General features: G+C 41.3%; 1 protein-coding gene across 1 annotated transcript; it reads left to right on the top strand.

The window, feature by feature from the left end:
• Positions 1 to 1,830: 1,830 nt before the first annotated feature.
• On the top strand, positions 1,831 to 14,423 carry LRPAP1 (low density lipoprotein receptor-related protein associated protein 1). The gene is made up of 8 exons (XM_009328886.1): positions 1,831 to 1,955; positions 7,051 to 7,195; positions 7,542 to 7,666; positions 9,019 to 9,139; positions 10,081 to 10,239; positions 10,773 to 10,855; positions 13,199 to 13,375; positions 13,688 to 14,423. The coding sequence occupies exons 1-8, from the start codon at positions 1,854 to 1,856 to the stop codon at positions 13,751 to 13,753; spliced, it is 978 nt and encodes a 325-aa protein (XP_009327161.1). The 5' UTR covers positions 1,831 to 1,853; the 3' UTR covers positions 13,754 to 14,423.
• The last annotated feature ends 2,800 nt before the right edge of the window (positions 14,424 to 17,223 follow it).

Here is a 17,223-nt window from a genome sequence, read left to right as displayed (position 1 = left end):
GGTGCTGCCGTCCCCTGGCACTGTGCAGGCTGTGCCAGTGGGCTGCCTGCAACCCGAGGTCATTGGGCACTTGTGCCAGCAGGACAGGCTCTGAATCCATGAGAACTGCTTGATGAGTCCCCAAGGCTCAACACCCCCTGGTCCCCAGCCCTGCCCCGCCGACAGCCCCTGGCACACACCTTCTTTTCCCCTCTTGCAGTACCATGCCAGCGGGCTGACCCAGAGAGGGTCATTTGACACAGATGTAAAGGCACTGGAGAATGAGATCCAACAAGCCAGCATAAGCAAACTAATGGTGCTGCATCCCTTACCTGTTTCTAAAAATTTTCCCAGTGTAGCTCAAAAACTCAAGCAAACATGCATAAAGCTATGCACGACTACACTCAACACAAGAAAGAGTGGGAACCAGAAAGAGTTTATATATCATGGAGGTTAATTTATTTGCAGAGAGCCTGAAAACTCAATCAATACTTCAAATGACAGACAAGACGAAACCATCTGTTCCAAAATGACTCAACAATACATATATACACTGTAATAATGAGACTAAAACAAGCTCTAAATCCTAAAATCAATGTGGAGAGCTCTGCAAGATTTGGGTGAGGCGGATTTCTTTTCCCACCATCACTTCTCTATACTTCAATGTATACTTCAATGGTCACTTCAATGCAATGTATACTGCAAGATTTTTGCCCACTTCTGCAATTTAGTCTTATAGCAACAGTTTCTAGGTTCATATGACTGAGAATCTCTGCATTGACTTAGGAAAATGTGGAAGAGAAAAGACAAGACATTTATATTGTTTACAGGGCAAAAAGGAGACTCCAGTAAAAATCCTCCCTGGGGCATTGTTTTCAGAAGTCTTATTATAGTTTAGGCAATCTATTTGTTTTCATAGAACTGATTTATAATGCATGAAGGCTTGGTGTTGACAGTACTATAGAGCTACACTTTAATTTGCTCAAGGTCACACATGAGATCTGAGGTGAATTTATGAGCCTCCACCACCAGCTAGGCTCAGGAAAGTAACCCCACCACTACTTTGCTAAACAAACTCAATACAGAAATGCCCAACTATGTCGAAGACCCGATACTACACAAGCTTTGCAGTGTGCAGAAGGGGATTCAACAAGAAGACAAGAGAAGGAACAGCTTTCTTCACTGCACCGACCTCAGGGCAACTCCCATAGTTCATCCACTCGTTATTACATTTCTCACAATCCTCCTTCTCCCCACGCCATCAAACCCTATGTGCTGTCCTGGGCAGAGGTGTCCTCCACTACCACCTCCAAGAGCCCTTCTTCCCCTCTCAGGGAGTACTGAGGAACTAGTCCCCATTCTTGCCTTCCACCCTTCCTGAGCTGCCTTTTCTTCCTCTGTATACTCTTGAACATTGTGCCAATATCTGAAAACTTTGTTTGATCAAAGGGGTGGTGTTTAAACCCATCGTGACACCTTTTCCTCGCACAGCTGATACCAACACCTCACTGGGGGACACACAGGATGCAGGAGAGCATTCACTGTAGCTACTACAGGCTGTGAAAAAAACCGCTCACAAAACCTGCCACATTCAGCATACTTCCACATTTTGTGAAGCAAACACTCAGGAGAATGACACAAAGCCGCTTGAAGAGAAACAGCCCAAACTTAATTCTTCTCACCCTACCCTGACCCCAAACTAGACACTAGATTTTCGACCTCAACTGGATTTTCAGCCTGTTTTTCTACACAAACATCCCTTTCCCTCGCCGAGGAGGGGGCACATCCCGCAACTCAGCGGCCGCCCGCCCGGGGGCCTGAGAGCGGGAAGCCGCACGGCATCTCGGGACTTGTAGTTCCTCGTCCAGGGCGACATGGCGGCGGCGCGGGCTCTGGCGGCTCTCGGTACCGCGCTCCTCTTTGCCGCTGGCGTCCAGGCCAGCAAGTACTCTCGGGAGGCCAACGAGGGGTTGGCGGTCGCCGAAGCCGGCTGAGTTAGGCGGCGCGGGAGGAGCGAGGACGATGGCGGCGCTCTGAGGGGGTGCTCTGGCAGAGCTCTGAGCGGGACCCAGGGTCGGGGTTGGCCGCTTCGGACGCTCATTCTCTGTCAGCCGCCTCAGGAGATGGGGTGCGGCGGGAGAAGCGGTGCGGGCGTCAGTTGGAGCGGCGGACTTGTGTGAGGAGAAACCGAGGCTGTCCGGCCCGGCGTCGCCTCGACAGGCCCCGGCTTGGTGTTGGGCCCCTGGGCTACGGTGGCTTTTGTTTGGTTTTCAGGCCCGGCTGCCCCTGACGGGCAGCTCTGAGCAGGACCCACACAGCCCTGCTCCCTGGGGGCTGTCCCAGGCGGCTGGGAACAGTGGTGCTGTGTAAGGTCTGCTCTCAAGAGGTATCTCCATTCCCTCTCCTGCCACATGTATCTGTGTCATGGGAAGCGTTGATCTTCCCATGTTTAAATCCAGCAGTTAAACCACATGCCCAGGAAGTGGAAGAGAGAGTGAAGACCCTCTAGTACCATGGAGGATCTGAGACTGGCTCCTGCATCCAGTGGTTGAATGCTTTAGCCCTTTTGTTAAGGGGCGTGATGCTCTCATCTGTCTGAAGACGGTGGCTTTAGTTCCTGCTTTACACAGGACAGAAGCTCACTGCACAGGAAAGTAAAAAACCCTCCACCTTGGTGGTTATGTCACCTTCATTTATACCAAGTGATGTAGTTACATGCGGGAGGACCAGCAAATGGGTATCGCCGTTCCCAGATCAGAGACTTAATTTTGACATTGATACTTGAGTTTCTCTCACTCTGAGCTAAAAAAATATTTAATTAAAGTGAAAATACAGTAAAAATATTTAATTACAGTGGAAATATTTAATTACAGCTAAGCAGAACAGCTCCAAGAGGAGGGGAGGAATGCACTGCTCCACCCTGAATATCGTGGAGCATGGAAGTTAGGGTCATGGCTGGTAGAGGTTCAGTTCTTTCAGGCAAAGGAATATATTTAATATTAATTCTTGATTACCTGTATCCTGGATAGATATTGCCCAGCCTGAGCTATTGAATTAGAGGCAGGACATTCCTGGGTTTATTGAAAAAATAGAACCCCTGCCATAATGTTGCCTCCCAATGTGCTAAAAGAAGGTATCAAAAATACCCTCAAAGAGATAATGATGGGGTGGGGGATAGGGCAGTGTGTGATAATGAAACTCCAGCTGTGAACTGACAGATGAAGAAGAAACAACAGGGAGACTAGAAATAAACTATATGATAGTATTGTCAGTTTCCTCTTATTTTTCCGATTACAGTCTTTTTTCATTTTCATACCTGGATCTTCTGGAATTCAAATTTGAGATGCTTTACATCATTTGCATTAAGATGCTAAAATGTAAAATGAAATTAACTCTGTCAGAGTAAAGAACTAAGCTTTAGTAAATTCTATATGTGTGAGTCAGATTTTAGAGAGGCAACACCTACTTGAACTAAATTTGCCACCATCTATATTTCACTTTTGAGTACAATTGACACCCAGCCTGTGTTTTAGAAAGTGATTTTTCAGTATGTCTGGGCAAGGTCTGAAATAAGAGGAAAGCTATGGCTCTGTGTTAGACCTGTTTTGAAATATTTGTGTGTGCCAATGCTGAACTCTCTTTCCTTCATTTTGGTAGTGGTGGAGATACTACTGAAAATAAGAAACTCCTTTGTTCTGACATAGAAGAGGGATATTGCAGTTCAGCATTGCAACACACAGCTGGATGAGCAGTCCTTCAGAAAGCCCCAAAACATTACTTAGTGGGAACCAGGAGCTGGCAAGCCAGAATTCCTTCCTGTTTCCATGAGGGAGGGAGGATTTGGTCTTTCTCCAGCATCTCTTTTCATAGGTATATGTTTTATATAAAAACTTTTAAAAGTGATTTTAATACAAGAGTTCTTCTTAGTCAGACCCTAATTCTATAGTTATTTGAACCAATGACAAATACGTAGGTTTCACGAGGTATGTGGTTTGGCCTGCTAGTCTCTAGCGATCCATTGTGCTGTGGTTGTTGCCATCAGTGTAGTTCTAACATCGCTTGTTATCGAGGCTTCCTGGCCATCCCAAAGCAGCAGTGGGCTCCAGAATCTAGGGCATGTTACACCTGAAAAATTTGTAGTAAAGAACCCTTTCCTTTCAGAAGCAAGGGTGTAGGTAATGATATTGCAGGTGATGATTGTAGCCAGGCGAACAGCAAACGACTTAATTGTTGTAATGTTTCACAGATTTCCAGCACTCATTCCCAGACTTGCCAGGTACCTATCTTGGATGTTAATGTCCAAGCAGCATAAGGAATGAGCGTAAGGAACTTGGTCCTTTGTTATTTAATCATTAAACTTAGCTTTTCACTTCTGCTTCTAGTTAGTTATTCCAACATATGACTGATGTTAGAAAAATGACGTGGAGTCTTACCTGTTGACAGTTTTTACCTGGTGTCATTCAGGGTCCTACATGAGATGATCTTGAAGGAAGCAGTTCTTGAACTATATACTTTAAATTAGCCTATGTATTCACTTCTGTGTTATATAAATGGGACAGGCAAGGGGCTTCCAACAGGTTTCAAAGGATTTATAATGTTTAAAAGGATAGTTACTTGAGTTTCATACTAAATGATAATGAGAATCAGAAAACCTTATTGAGATTGGGAGAAATTTGAATAGAATCTTTCTTTTTTCCCTTAAGGAACAATGGGCTTAATGTAATTCCTTAGTTTCTATTAAGAGTTTAAAATGTTTGATTGATGATGCAATGTCTCCAAACTTTATGTTTAGAAGTTCTGATATTCTTTGAACTTTTAGAAAACACAAAACTATGTGTTTATGAGATTGTGCTAACTGCAGAGAGTATCTAACATAAACTGCATTGTGTAATCTTTTATACAATAGTGTGTCTCTGATGATAAAGTCATACATTTAAAAGATCGTATTTTCCTATTTTTGCTGTAATTAGGAGCTGAATTAATTGTTATCTAAGTTATTGCTGGTGATTTTTTTCCTGGATTTGCTCAGCCTAACTACATATTAAGTCCATGCTACTTGAATGCTGACATTAGAGTACAGAACTACTCAGATGATCAGTCATTTCGTTCACAATTTATAGCAAACTTTTCACTCAGTCTTCCTCCTGAAGCATCAGGGCGCAATTCTTGCTGAGCAAAGCATTGTTACTTGGTGCCACTGCAGCAATGACACTCTGGCTCTCCAGACCATCGTGCTCCAGAAAAGCAAATAAGTACATGATTAAGGTTTTTTGACTTTAGCACATACTAAAATTCATAAATAAGTTCCTTCTAAGTGCTTAGCTTTTATCAAGCAGTTCCCCAACAGTAGATGGTAAAGAATACAATAGGGATACTCCTTTGCTTTAGTATAGAAAGATCAGAAGTTTTAATGTGTTCTATAAATTTTGTATTTACCTGTGATTCTAACTACCCTAGATTTTAGTAAATTATTTGAGTAAGCCAAGTGTAAGATACAGGAAAAAAACTTAGTTTAAAAAGTAAAATAATTATGTTCAGTAGCACAAGACTAATTAATAGGACAGCCTAAGCTGAAAGCAGAAACAATAATGTGCATAGGTTCCTGAATTCCCGTCAATAGGAATTTAGTGCATTAGCTCAAAATAATGACATTTTTCCTAGTTACTTTCAAGTAACCTGCTGACACTCAAATGAATGGCTGAATCTCTTTAGTATCATTATGATGTTTAAAAATAATACTGAGTTCTGAGTCTGTGTTTATTAAACATACTGCTTCCTCGCTGAAAATGAGAATTTTTATAAACTGTAATCTAATTTTAATGACAAAAAAAAAGACCCTCCAGTAAATAAGCTAGTCCTAGGACAGATGAGCCCAGGTGGTTCAGAGCTGGATCTGAGCTCCCAGGAGCTGGCTGCTCAGTGGTCAGAGGTAGAAGGACTCAGGTCAGGCAGAACTGTATTGGAAGTCACACTGGTCATGTTTTTTGATCTCCTCTCTTCTCTGGGCTTTTCCTTACCTCACCTTCTTGTTATTAACATGCACGCGCACACACACAAAAGAAGTCCTGAAGCATTAATATGATTTGTTAGATTTCTTTGTTTTTAAACTGAATAACTAAAGTGTCTAAAATCTGAAAGTACAGAAGTTCAGGCTCAACTTACAGCAGTGCTGCTTAGTCCACTGCATGTTAGTCATTGTCTCTATTCCTGTTTTCTCTAAATTTCACAAAATTTCAAGCTGACCTATCATTCATTTAAATCTTTTTTTTTTTTTTTTCATAGCTTCAGCCTCAATATCTTATCTTTTTGTTCTATTATGTGGGACAGGAATACCGCTAGGTTTTGTATGTTTTTAATGCACATAAACCATGTTAAGAAGTGATCTTAGAAAATTTTGCACCTTGATCATAGTAAAAATCACTGATGAAGTGGCTCTTTGACCTGCAAGGCCATCCACAGTGTCCTGGTAGTCTGCAAAACCATACTGACAGATAAAATTTACTGACTCACTATAACTACATGGTTAGAAGGTGGTCCACAAGAAAGCACGTGTGGTGGCAATGGTATGTTGTTTGAGAAATTTGGTCATTACTGCCTTTTGTGAAATAGTGAAACTGAATTGGTTTAATCAATTTTTTTTTTACATTCTTTGTTATTGGTACTGGACAGTTTTAAGGTAGAATCATTTTTAGAAGGTGGTCCCGTTAAAAGTGGGGGGAAAATCCCATTTAAATATTACTTGAAGGAACACCGAAGAAAGACACAGATTTTTAACCCTTCTGTAATTTCACTGTTGTCCAAGTAGCTGAAGAGCTGAGAGAGAAGGCTACATGATCACTCTCTGTTAACACTGGTATGCTGGGGGCGTAGCCATGTTCATAGGCAAGAGATGTTATCTATGCAGTGGTTCATACCTTAAGGCCCTTAAATTCAGATGGATACATAGCATTAGAGCAAAAGAAAAAAATGCTGTGCTATACGGGCTGCGCATCTATACTGGCTTCTGAGGTAACACTGCAGCAAGAGGTGACTCCACATAACTGAATACAAACCTTTCTCTGTTCTTGTTAGCTTCATCTCTCTGCTGTGAAACTGGCAGAGTTGCACAGTGATCTAAAAATACAAGAAAAGGATGAGCTAAGGTGGAAAAAACTGAAGGCTGAAGGGCTAGATGAAGATGGAGAAAAAGAAGCCAAACTCAGACGCAACTTAAATGGTAAGGTGTATCTTTGCAGAAGGAGTTTAAACTTTGCATCAGACACTTGCATGGTTAGACACCTGTGTTTGTGTTTGAACCATTAAATAACAGGTTGTCTTTCCAGACACTGAGCACACACGAGTTCTTTGGAGGTCAGTAGGGAGCTGCAGGAGGCTAACAGATTCCTTTGCTCCTGATGTTTTCAGAAGAGGTCATTAAACCTGGGACCTCTGTGTCTTAAACTGTTAGTTTTTCCACTGTGAATTGCAAAATCCAGCTCTGCAAGTAAGGATGTAGCCCATTTCTCATCTTCCATACACCCATAGTTGGTTCTAATGTTTCTGTGTCTTCTATTCCCTTGCAGTCATTATGACTAAATATGGAATGAATGGAAAGAAGGACTCTCAACTAGTTGATACCAACTACATTAAAGACGGCACAGAAAGTGATACACTAGATGATCCAAGACTGGAAAAATTATGGAGCAAGGTGAGTAAGGTTTCCAGGAACTGGAGTGTGGGAAATCAGTGCTTCTTCACTGAATTATTGCCTGGGTCTTCTGAGAGCCCCCAGACTTGGAATTGAATAGCTTTACTACTCTGCTTTTAAGTACTGGCCAATCTGCTGTGCTCTCTAGCTCACATCTTTGTGCCCTGAGAGCATCCCACCTGCATCCAGGTCACCAGGTGTGGCAGGTTCTCTTTGCCAAAGAAAACACCCGTATCAGTCTGCATGGAGGGATAAGATCCTGGGTCCACTGAGGACGGACAGAGTTTTTCCTCAAATTTCACTGAACTCATGATTTCCCTTTGTGTGACTATTACACTGTGTCGTGGTGTACCTAGGGTGTTTTTCCTTTTTTTCTTATTGTTGTTTCTGGGCTTTTTAAAAAAAGATGCATTTAAAATAGAACCATTTCATAGGCTGTTTAGAAGTGAAATGTATAGTGGGGGGTGTTAAATAAGGACTTTCCCAACCTGGTATTCAAGTGAAAATTTCCAGGATTTGCATTAATGCATAAAAAATAGAAAGTGTACAGTCAGTCTGGGCAGTTAAAACTGACGAAGTCATAATCTTCAAAAATTAAAGAATTAAAGTTTTAAGAAACAAGTAGTCAGGTAAAGCAAAGAATTCTTCCACCAGTCTAGTGCAGTGGTAGTAAAGCAGAGAAAAAGATTTGCTGGGTTTTAAAATGTTACTGTAACTAGATACAGCTCTGGCAAGGGACATGATGTCATGTGCTTTGGGGAACAGTAAAGTGCATTAGATGGAAATGTTCCCTAAGCAAAAAAAGGGTTGGGGCTGAATAGGTATCAAAAACGTTCACTTTTGATCATGCATTGCAGCAAATAAGTGACCAGATTTGTCGGTAGTGCTCCAGCTGTCCGACCAGTACTTCCCTAATTGCTAAAAAAGTAGTCCAGTGAGGAACAAATCACTGCAGAGCAAATGCACAGCAGTGATAAAATCTTCACTTGCCAGTAGAGTAAGATTAAGTAAAGACTGTGCTTAATATCGGGCTGCATCCCTCATGCAAAAAGTCCCCTTACAGTTGCATATGGAGCTCCATGGCCCTTATTTCTGTATTAAATTATTTCCCATGGAATAGAAATGACAGACACTTCTCACTGGGTAGTCCATAGCAAGTCTAGCTTTATAAGTCTGAAGCAAACTTCCTTTTGACATGATTAAAGCCACCATATCTGTCGATGTCTGAATCCTGACCTCATAATAATATAAAGGGATTTAAAAGATCTTAAGGAAAAGCTGGACTTAATAATTTTCTAAATGTGGTGGGAAGTTTTGGCCTGGAAAGCATGATGAGCTCATGTTTCTTTCAGGCCAAGAGCTCTGGGAAGTTCTCTGATGAGGAGCTGGATAAGCTTTGGCGAGAATTTAAGCATCACAAAGAAAAGATTCATGAATACAATATTCTGCTGGAGACCGTGAGCAGAACAGAAGGTGCCTGAACATTTCTCTGATGTTTTGAGATCAGTACAACTCTTTTCTCTGCCCATTGCCTCCATTGTTTCCAAGTTTCTTTGAAACTCCTGAAGTCTGACATTTCTGTCAGAACTGCTGGCAGATGCTGGCATTTCCAGATACTTGCTGGGTTTAGTTCTGCATTATCTGCCAAAAATCTTGCCAGCTAATGAAAATGTTGCCATTTCAGTTTTCTGATTCTGCCTGCGTTTCGAGCAGGGAAGATACCATCAGATTAGCAATGATTGCCATAGTAGTTTACTGGAAATGATGCAGCTAGCATAGATCCACTGCTGCAAAATGCAGTCCTAAAGTCTGCAGAACATGCATGTTTTATCTCACCAGCTGGGAGCCCAAGAGGATATACTTGAATATCTTAGGCACTGAGCTTGAGGTGTATTAAAGCATCGAGGATCTGAATCCCACTTGCTGTACTAATCCTCGCTAAAATTTTTAGAGCCAAAGTATTCTAAAGCTTACAGGCAGTTTGATGTTTGCATTGTAGAGTCCAAACTGGAAGCTGCTGGAAGTCATTTCAACATCAGATGTCCTGATTGGTTCATGAAATGCCCAGGGAAGAGGGCACAGGACTCATCAACCACCCCTATCCCATTTCCTTGGGTTATTGCTAACCTAGGAAAATAAGAACATTTCCTTACTAAAATCTTGGCTGGTGGCCAGCAGGAGTGAAAAGGCATTTCTGTAATACCACCCTTCAGAGCACTGAGGGGCAGTGATCTTAATATTGACCTGCAAAAGGAATTACTGCTCCTTGAAGTGTGGTGTTGATACTTTATTTACACTCAGCTCAAATGCTAAGAACTTACCATCTTTTATTCACCTCAGATTTGGGGGATTTCTGGAGCTTTTGACCTATCAGGATTTGGCCCACAATCAATAACACTTTTCTTCTTCAACAGATATCCACAAAAATGTTATCAATCCGTCTGAAGAGAACCTGGTGAAAGAGGAAATCTTGCACAACAAACACAGAGAACTCAAAGACAAGCTAAGAAGCATCAATCAGGGGTTTGAGCGTTTGCGTAAAGTCAGTCACCAGGGATATGATACAACCAGTGGTACGATACAGTGGTTTTTATGTTTATTTGGGATTAATTTCATTTTAAAAAAAATAAAAATCAGTGGGCAAGTAGTAAGATGTAGTCACAGTATCACAGTACATGGTATGACCACAATGGGCTGAAGAGAGACAGCCAGCCTGTTCTATTTAGAAGCCAACACTAGAAGCCTAATGAAAGAATAGGGAGAACCTGTAAAGAGGATAGTTCTGTCTTCCATGCCCACATGAGAAGGGATATTATGCATTCAGCCCCAAGAGGGCAGGTAAGTGAGATGACATGCAGGGCAAGCAATGCCATTATTCAGTTCCTAGGGGTTTTTTTGCTTTTTTAAGAATACTTCCTACAGCAATACTATAGTTTGAAGTTAAGTACTTGGATTTTTCTCCCTTTTCAATCAAGTAGACCTACTAGTAATGCAGTCCTTAATATATCTGTGTGTATGTATGTGGGAAAGCGTGCTCATCTTTCATAGAAGCTGGGCATAAAAGCATTGTGTCCAGATTTTCATGTAGTGGTATGTGTTTGTTTAGAATTTGAAGAACCAAGAGTGATTGATTTGTGGGACATGGCCAAATCGGCCAATTTCACTGAGAAAGAACTTGAATCTTTTCGGGTAAGTAGAATTCCAGTTAGATCTCTTATGGAAAGATATTTTCCCACATAAAGAAACACTCGATGTTACTCTGAGTGCAGCCACTTCTGTATTGCTCTTCAGACACCATAAAAAAGAGTCATGCTGCTCAATATTTCAAATATATAAACATGTATGTAACTAGTCGTATGCATGGTTTTGTTATAATCAGCAAAATGAAAATTCTGAATCCTGTGAAAGCAAGTGTTGCATATTTTAAATCTTTGAAAGATCAGGCCCTGCTTGTTTGTTTCCAATGCACCAGATTTCCCTCTCTTACCCAATGTCTTAATGTAATTAATTCTTTGGGAGGCAGTGTACTCTATATACCCAACAATTTCCCTCTCATGCCCACCTCTTGCACTGCTAACTTCCCATGTTGAAGCTGTGTTGAGCTGACCCAACAGTACCATGATAAAGACCGCTTTTCAAGGAAATATTGTAGAAATTAATTCCTGTGGGGTTCATACTGGTTTTATTTAATTCAAATTGCATTGAGAAAATGGTTATTTTTTTCATCTGACTCTGCCTGTTTATCAGAATAAATTTTGATTGATAGCCTGGAGAAGTAACTCTTCAAGGCTTCTTCATGGAGTTGCATGTACTTACGATGTTGTCTTACCCTCCAAGACATGGCTAGGGACACCTTGAGCTTCTTTTCCGGATAAGGTAATGAGAGAGTTTGAACTGCCTGGGACAGGGATTGAAATCTGTCTCTTAGATTTCAAAGATCCATCTTACTTCTTTTACCTCACATGCAGCCCTATTCTCTTATGAAGCAAACGTTTTAATTACACTGATTTCAGCGGCCCTGCTTTTAAGAGTGACAGAGGAAAGCCTGCTGAAGTCTGCAACAAGGCTTCTGCTCACCTCAGTGGGACATTTTGGTCAGGACTGTACAATTGCATGAGAGGTAAATTTGGCCCTTGTATCTGCTGCAGTGAAAAAGAAAAACCCTATTGCATAAGCAAGAACACATACCTGCTTATTAATTTTACTGTTTTAGTAAAAATCTTCATTCATGCAAACCCTCTTCACCAGACCAAACTTGTCTTGTTACTGTGAATGTTGGGACATCCTAACAAAAGTAAGACAGTAAGAATCACAGTGAAACATCTGCCTATTTAAAAAGTCCATGAAAGCAGAATTAAAGAAATAATGTGCTGGTTCCATTCAACCTTGTTTGAGCAGCTGAAGTTGTTGAACAGTCTTCTCCTCACTGGCCACAGTATCAAGCTTCATAAGGGTTTCATAATGAAGATGCAAGTGCTGCTCTGCTGGTACATCATCTGAGAGGAGCAGCTAAAATGATTTATCAGATCAGTAAAACCCCAAACTGAGGTCCCAAACAGAGTATTTAAAACAGACTGGAATGTTCTACAGCAAAAGGAAACTATTTTCTTGCCAGAAATGTTGGAAACAAAACCCCTTTGCTTTAAAACCTGAAGAAGGTCTATTAGGATAATGGATTTTTATATATTTTTTTTAAATTGTCTTGAAATGAGAAGAACTTTGTCAGACACCAGGACTGAAACACACCAGTGATAAAAATTAAGTGGGCTCTGTCAAACAGGGGGATTTCACTGTAGGGTTTATCTGAGTTTTTCTGGATGTAATGCATAGAACTGCTGCCGTAAGTGGCATAACAGTCTGAACTGTTCATATCCTCTTCACAGAGGATGTGTCTTAAGACACAGAGAAACTGCATTTACTGCCTTGAAGTAGCAGAACAAGAGCATGGCGTGGTGGGTCGAGACATTACTCACTCTTTGGTCTCCCTTGCAGCGTACCAGGTTATCTGAGGACCATCTCTGATACATCTGTGAACACCGCAGTTAGTCTGGCCACTGTCTTTGGGGCAAACGAAGAGGGCTTTTTTTTGTTAATTAATTCATCCTATTTCAGATTCATCATAGCAGACTGCAAACCCAGAAAACATTTAAGTCTGAGCAGAAAATAGAAAATCCAGGACCTGATTTTGAAAAGAGGTTTCTTTTAAAAATTGTTGTCTCCCTCTCCGCAGTCCGCTATTCTTATGTATAAACTTTTATTTGGTACTCACTGCTATCATCTCCTAGCATCTCACAGCCACCAGCAGTCTCCTTTTGAGGACTCTGCAGAGGGACATTTTCAGCACCTGCCTTCAAAATGAGATGTCTGGGTGGTGATGATAATGTATTGTCCAGACCTTCTTAAGAAGCAGGGAACTAAAAAAGCTTTCTGTGCTTGACTTAGTGAAAGAGCATTAGGAATGTCTTGGCAAGAAAAGAGAGAGGAAGCCTTGGAAAGAAAATCCTGTGAAGCTGTGTGTATTTGTTGTCTTAGGAGGAGCTGAAACACTTTGAAGCAAAAATTGAAAAACACCATCATTATCAGAAACAATTAGAGATTTCACACCAGAAACTGAAGCATGTAGAGGGAACTGGAGATAAGGATCATCTGAACAGAAACAAAGAAAAATATGCTATGCTGGAAGAAAAGACAAAAGAACTAGGATATAAGGTCTGTATAAATCCAATGTACATAGATGTTGAAAGTTTAACTCAGTAGTACAGGGTATGTAGATGACCCAGTGCTGATTTTCATGCAAGTTGAATGACTTCCAGAGGGGGCGTTTAAGGCACACCTGTGCTCCATGTTTAGTACGGGATATGCATAATTGGGTTTTATAGACCTAATTCTAAAATGCCTGAAATCTCCCTGGTCTCTGCTCTTCGTGTTGTCACATACACTGATTGCAAAATCTGACTATATGGTATCAATAATTCATTGTCTTACCAAAATTTGTTTGATGTGTTTTGTTTTCCTGCTTAGGTAAAGAAGCACTTGCAAGACTTATCCAGCAGAATCTCTCAAGGTCTTCAACACAACGAGTTATAAAAATCTGTTCTCCTTCATGGGATCAATCTATTAACACAAAACAGATAATGTGTTTTTTGAACGGGGTTTACCAAGGAGTCCTTCTGAAATAGTAAGGATTGAACAGAGTTGTCCTGTAAGAAAATTTTTTTTTGGTCCACTTAGTTGCCAGTTTTGTATTTGCACTATCAAACTAAATGATTAGATTATAAATTTAAGTTGCATATCTTGGATCATATAAATCTTACATCTGAATCAAGTAACAGCCTTTGAAATAAGCAGTCATGTCAAAAGGAAAAATATGTGAACTCTCAGAGGATTCCTGCTAGTAAAAAAAATACTAATCTGATAGTCAGGAGAGGTACTCTGATCAATGAAAGCAAACACTGAGGTACAGGGAGTTAAAACAGAGGCCAGAAAAGTCTTTTATTTCAATGCCTGGCCTAATACATTTCCTACTGAAGGTAATGAAAATATTTCTACTGACTTTGAGCAGTGGCTCAGAGCTGCACTGTATATGAATCTTTCATGTGAGGGGGGAGGGGGAGGAAGAGTAAGGAGGGAACAAGTATTGATGTCAATTCACACAATTTAGTTATAGACTAACACGTCTGAAGTTACTGAATGTACATGTACAATTATCTTGTTCATGGTTGCTTGGTTTTGTTACATAGTCATTAAAAAAATCAAAACAAGATACTGGTGAGGCTTTTTTTTTCCTTCCCTCTCATTTAGTGAGAAGTAACCAGACCTGTTTTTTGAGCATGTTGCTTATACCTGTAAACTAAAGTTCACTCACGCATTAATTCTTAAGACAGGAGGGGTAGTTCTGTGCCACAAGAATGCATTTCTATGTTCTGAATAGGCAGAAGGCTCTCTAAAGCAGCTTTTCTCTGAGCACATATTCTAGTACCATTTCCAGTAAAGATTATCATCACTTTCCCTTTTGAGACCAGATTTTCTGTTGTGCATCAGAACTTTGGCAAACATTAGCCATCTGGGTTGAAATTTTCTATAGTAATAATGCTGACCGTTTAGTTCTAAGGAGTTTTCACATGAAGCTGTTCCAGGGACAAGGTTAGGGCAACGGTCCAGTGTAGGTAAATCATTACAGCGGCTCGGTTAAGAAGCTCTGTCCCTCACAGATTGCAGCGCCGTAGTGTGCTGCACAAGGAAGCTGTCCTCGAGCCTCGCTTGCCATACCTACTCCATGAGAAATGTTGAAGAGATCCATTCAGTCAGAATCAGCCACTCTGTATTTTATTTATCCAGTTCCTGGGTCCATGGGGGGTTAAAAGTAGTATGATTCTGTACGTAAAAACTGTTTCATAATGTGCAAGTGATCTGAACCAAAACTGTGGTAGCACTCTTACTCTGAGATTCTGAATATCTTACTTTGAAGCAGTAAGCTTTTTTTTTTTAACTTTTTTATTTTAATGTCAGCTAACAGTTACTTCTATTTCAGCAAATCATTGTCCATCACGAGAAACACAGGCTACCTTTAACATTAGCAGTCACCTTAGAGATGGTTCAGTTCATGTAGTTTATGGTGTACGTCCCCTTTGGTTGGTAAGCTAAAAAAAGTAAACCCAAAAATAGCTAAAACCCATTTATGAGAAAACTGGTTTGGTTTTTTCCTAGATGCTGCGCACCGTTTCTTCCCCAGACTCACTTTAAGGGCTGTCTTTAGCACAGCAGGAGCTGCATTGTCTTACAGGTTTATCTTCATCATTATTTTTTTCAATTTTCCGAGGTGGATGCAGACTAGAAATGTATGCTATACTGTGTGGAAGGTGCAGACTTCACCATGTCCTTCGTTTTTCCCTTTGGTAGAGTAAGAAATCCATGTACCACAGGTCAGTTTGGCGTTCGGTGGCTGTAGCCTTGTTTTATAACTTGGATGTGGAGAGGCTCACAGCACTGGCTCCTGGGTGAAGAATTATAACACGTGCACTAAATACATCAGCAGAGGAGAGGAACTAAGCAAAGCACTGAAATGTGAGCAGTTCCTGCTCAGCAATCCTAGCTGGGTTGTACAAGAATGGAAGAGCTTTCACTGAGCACGTTCAGATACTGCTGCTGGGGGGAAATCTTGCACAAGGGAAAGCAACGCGAGTATCTCAGCCTACGATAAAGGCGGGCAGAGTAGCTGTACTCTCCGCGCAAGAGGGCATAGCAGAAAGCTGGGTTTCAGGTGTATACCTGAAATAGAATATGCTTCTTGAAGAATGTCTGAAGAATTTTGGAATAGCACGGGGTGCTGGATTCACGGAACACATAACCAGGGTCAGATCAGCAGGGGTAATGGTTGTCTCCAAGGGCAGAGCTGCTTCAGCTCAGGCTGTGAACAGAGGTGATGGCTGTACCATGCAGTGACGTCTGTACCACCACGCCATGACAGTAATCGGGATCAAAGGCCAGGTAGGCTCCAGCAGAGAGAACGCTTGGCAAGCGCTTGAAAGTACAAGAGGCTGACAAAATATTTACATGTCACAGTAATTTAAAATTAGGAACGAGTCAGGTCACCAGTGGCAAAGGTTGGAGACTGGGGTCAGCACAGTCACCTCACTTCAGTTATTTAACATAGCTGTTAATGAGTCATTGGGCCCAAAGACGGTTCACACAGACCTAGAGGAGAAAAAAATATTTGTCCTGGTTTCGGCAGGGACAGAGTTAATTTTCTTCCTGGTAGCTGGTACAGTGCTGTGTTTTGGATTTAGGGTGAGAACAAAGTTGATAACGCACCAATGTTTTAGTAGTTGCTAGGTAATGCTTACACTAGCCAAGGACTTTTCAGCTTCCCATGCTCTACCGACTGCGAAGGCTGGAGGTGCACAAGAAGCCGGGAGGGGGCACAGCCAAACTGGCCAAAGGGACATTCCCTACCATGGGACGTCATGCTCAGTACATAAACTGGGGGAAGCTGGCCGGGGGGGCCGCTGCTCGGGGACGGGTTGGGCATCGGTCGGCAGGCGGTGAGCAATTGTACTGTGCATCACTTGCTACTTTATGGGATCTGGGGACAGTGCACAGGCTAGGGAGTTATAAAGTCTGATTTCACTCTTGTTTCTATAGTCTGCACCGTACACACATCAATATATGTACAAGTCAGTTAATTATTGCAGTTTTTAAGCCTCCAAGGACAATTCATGTGGCCAAAATAACAAGAGTGGGTAGTCTTTGAGACATTAAAGATTAAGAAATAAATAGCTTGAGTCACCACTCTTGTGTTTCTGTAAATAGCAACAAAAATTCAAAGCCAAGAAAAAAGGTATAAAAAATATGCCTACAGTCCTGTACCTAGTGCAAGGTGAATAATGGAGTTCATAGATGAGACTGCATGGGCGAGACATCTGAATAGGAAAGAACTAACAGCTTTTAAACAGTGGTTGAACCTTCTCCTCAACTGGTATTTTATCTGATCTTTTTGTAATTATTCAAATTACCAAGTTTTTCAAACCACTCTGAGAAACAATTTGAAATACAAAAGT

Source organism: Pygoscelis adeliae, unplaced genomic scaffold (assembly GCF_000699105.1).
Source record: "Pygoscelis adeliae isolate BGI_AS28 unplaced genomic scaffold, ASM69910v1 Scaffold66, whole genome shotgun sequence".
NCBI classification, from domain to species: Eukaryota; Metazoa; Chordata; class Aves; order Sphenisciformes; family Spheniscidae; genus Pygoscelis; species Pygoscelis adeliae.
This window is presented reverse-complemented; position numbering and strand designations above follow the sequence as displayed.

What these genes read in the sequence shown, in the direction of transcription:
- LRPAP1 (XM_009328886.1), top strand. Translation starts at nt 1,854, where the DNA reads ATGGCGGCGGCGCGGGCTCTGGCGGCTCTCGGTACCGCGCTCCTCTTT. An exon ending in ACTCAGACGCAACTTAAATG is followed by an intron (nt 7,196 to 7,541) that starts GTAAGGTGTATC and finishes ATTCCCTTGCAG; the next exon opens with TCATTATGACTAAATATGGA. An exon ending in AAGAACTTGAATCTTTTCGG is followed by an intron (nt 10,856 to 13,198) that starts GTAAGTAGAATT and finishes TTGTTGTCTTAG; the next exon opens with GAGGAGCTGAAACACTTTGA.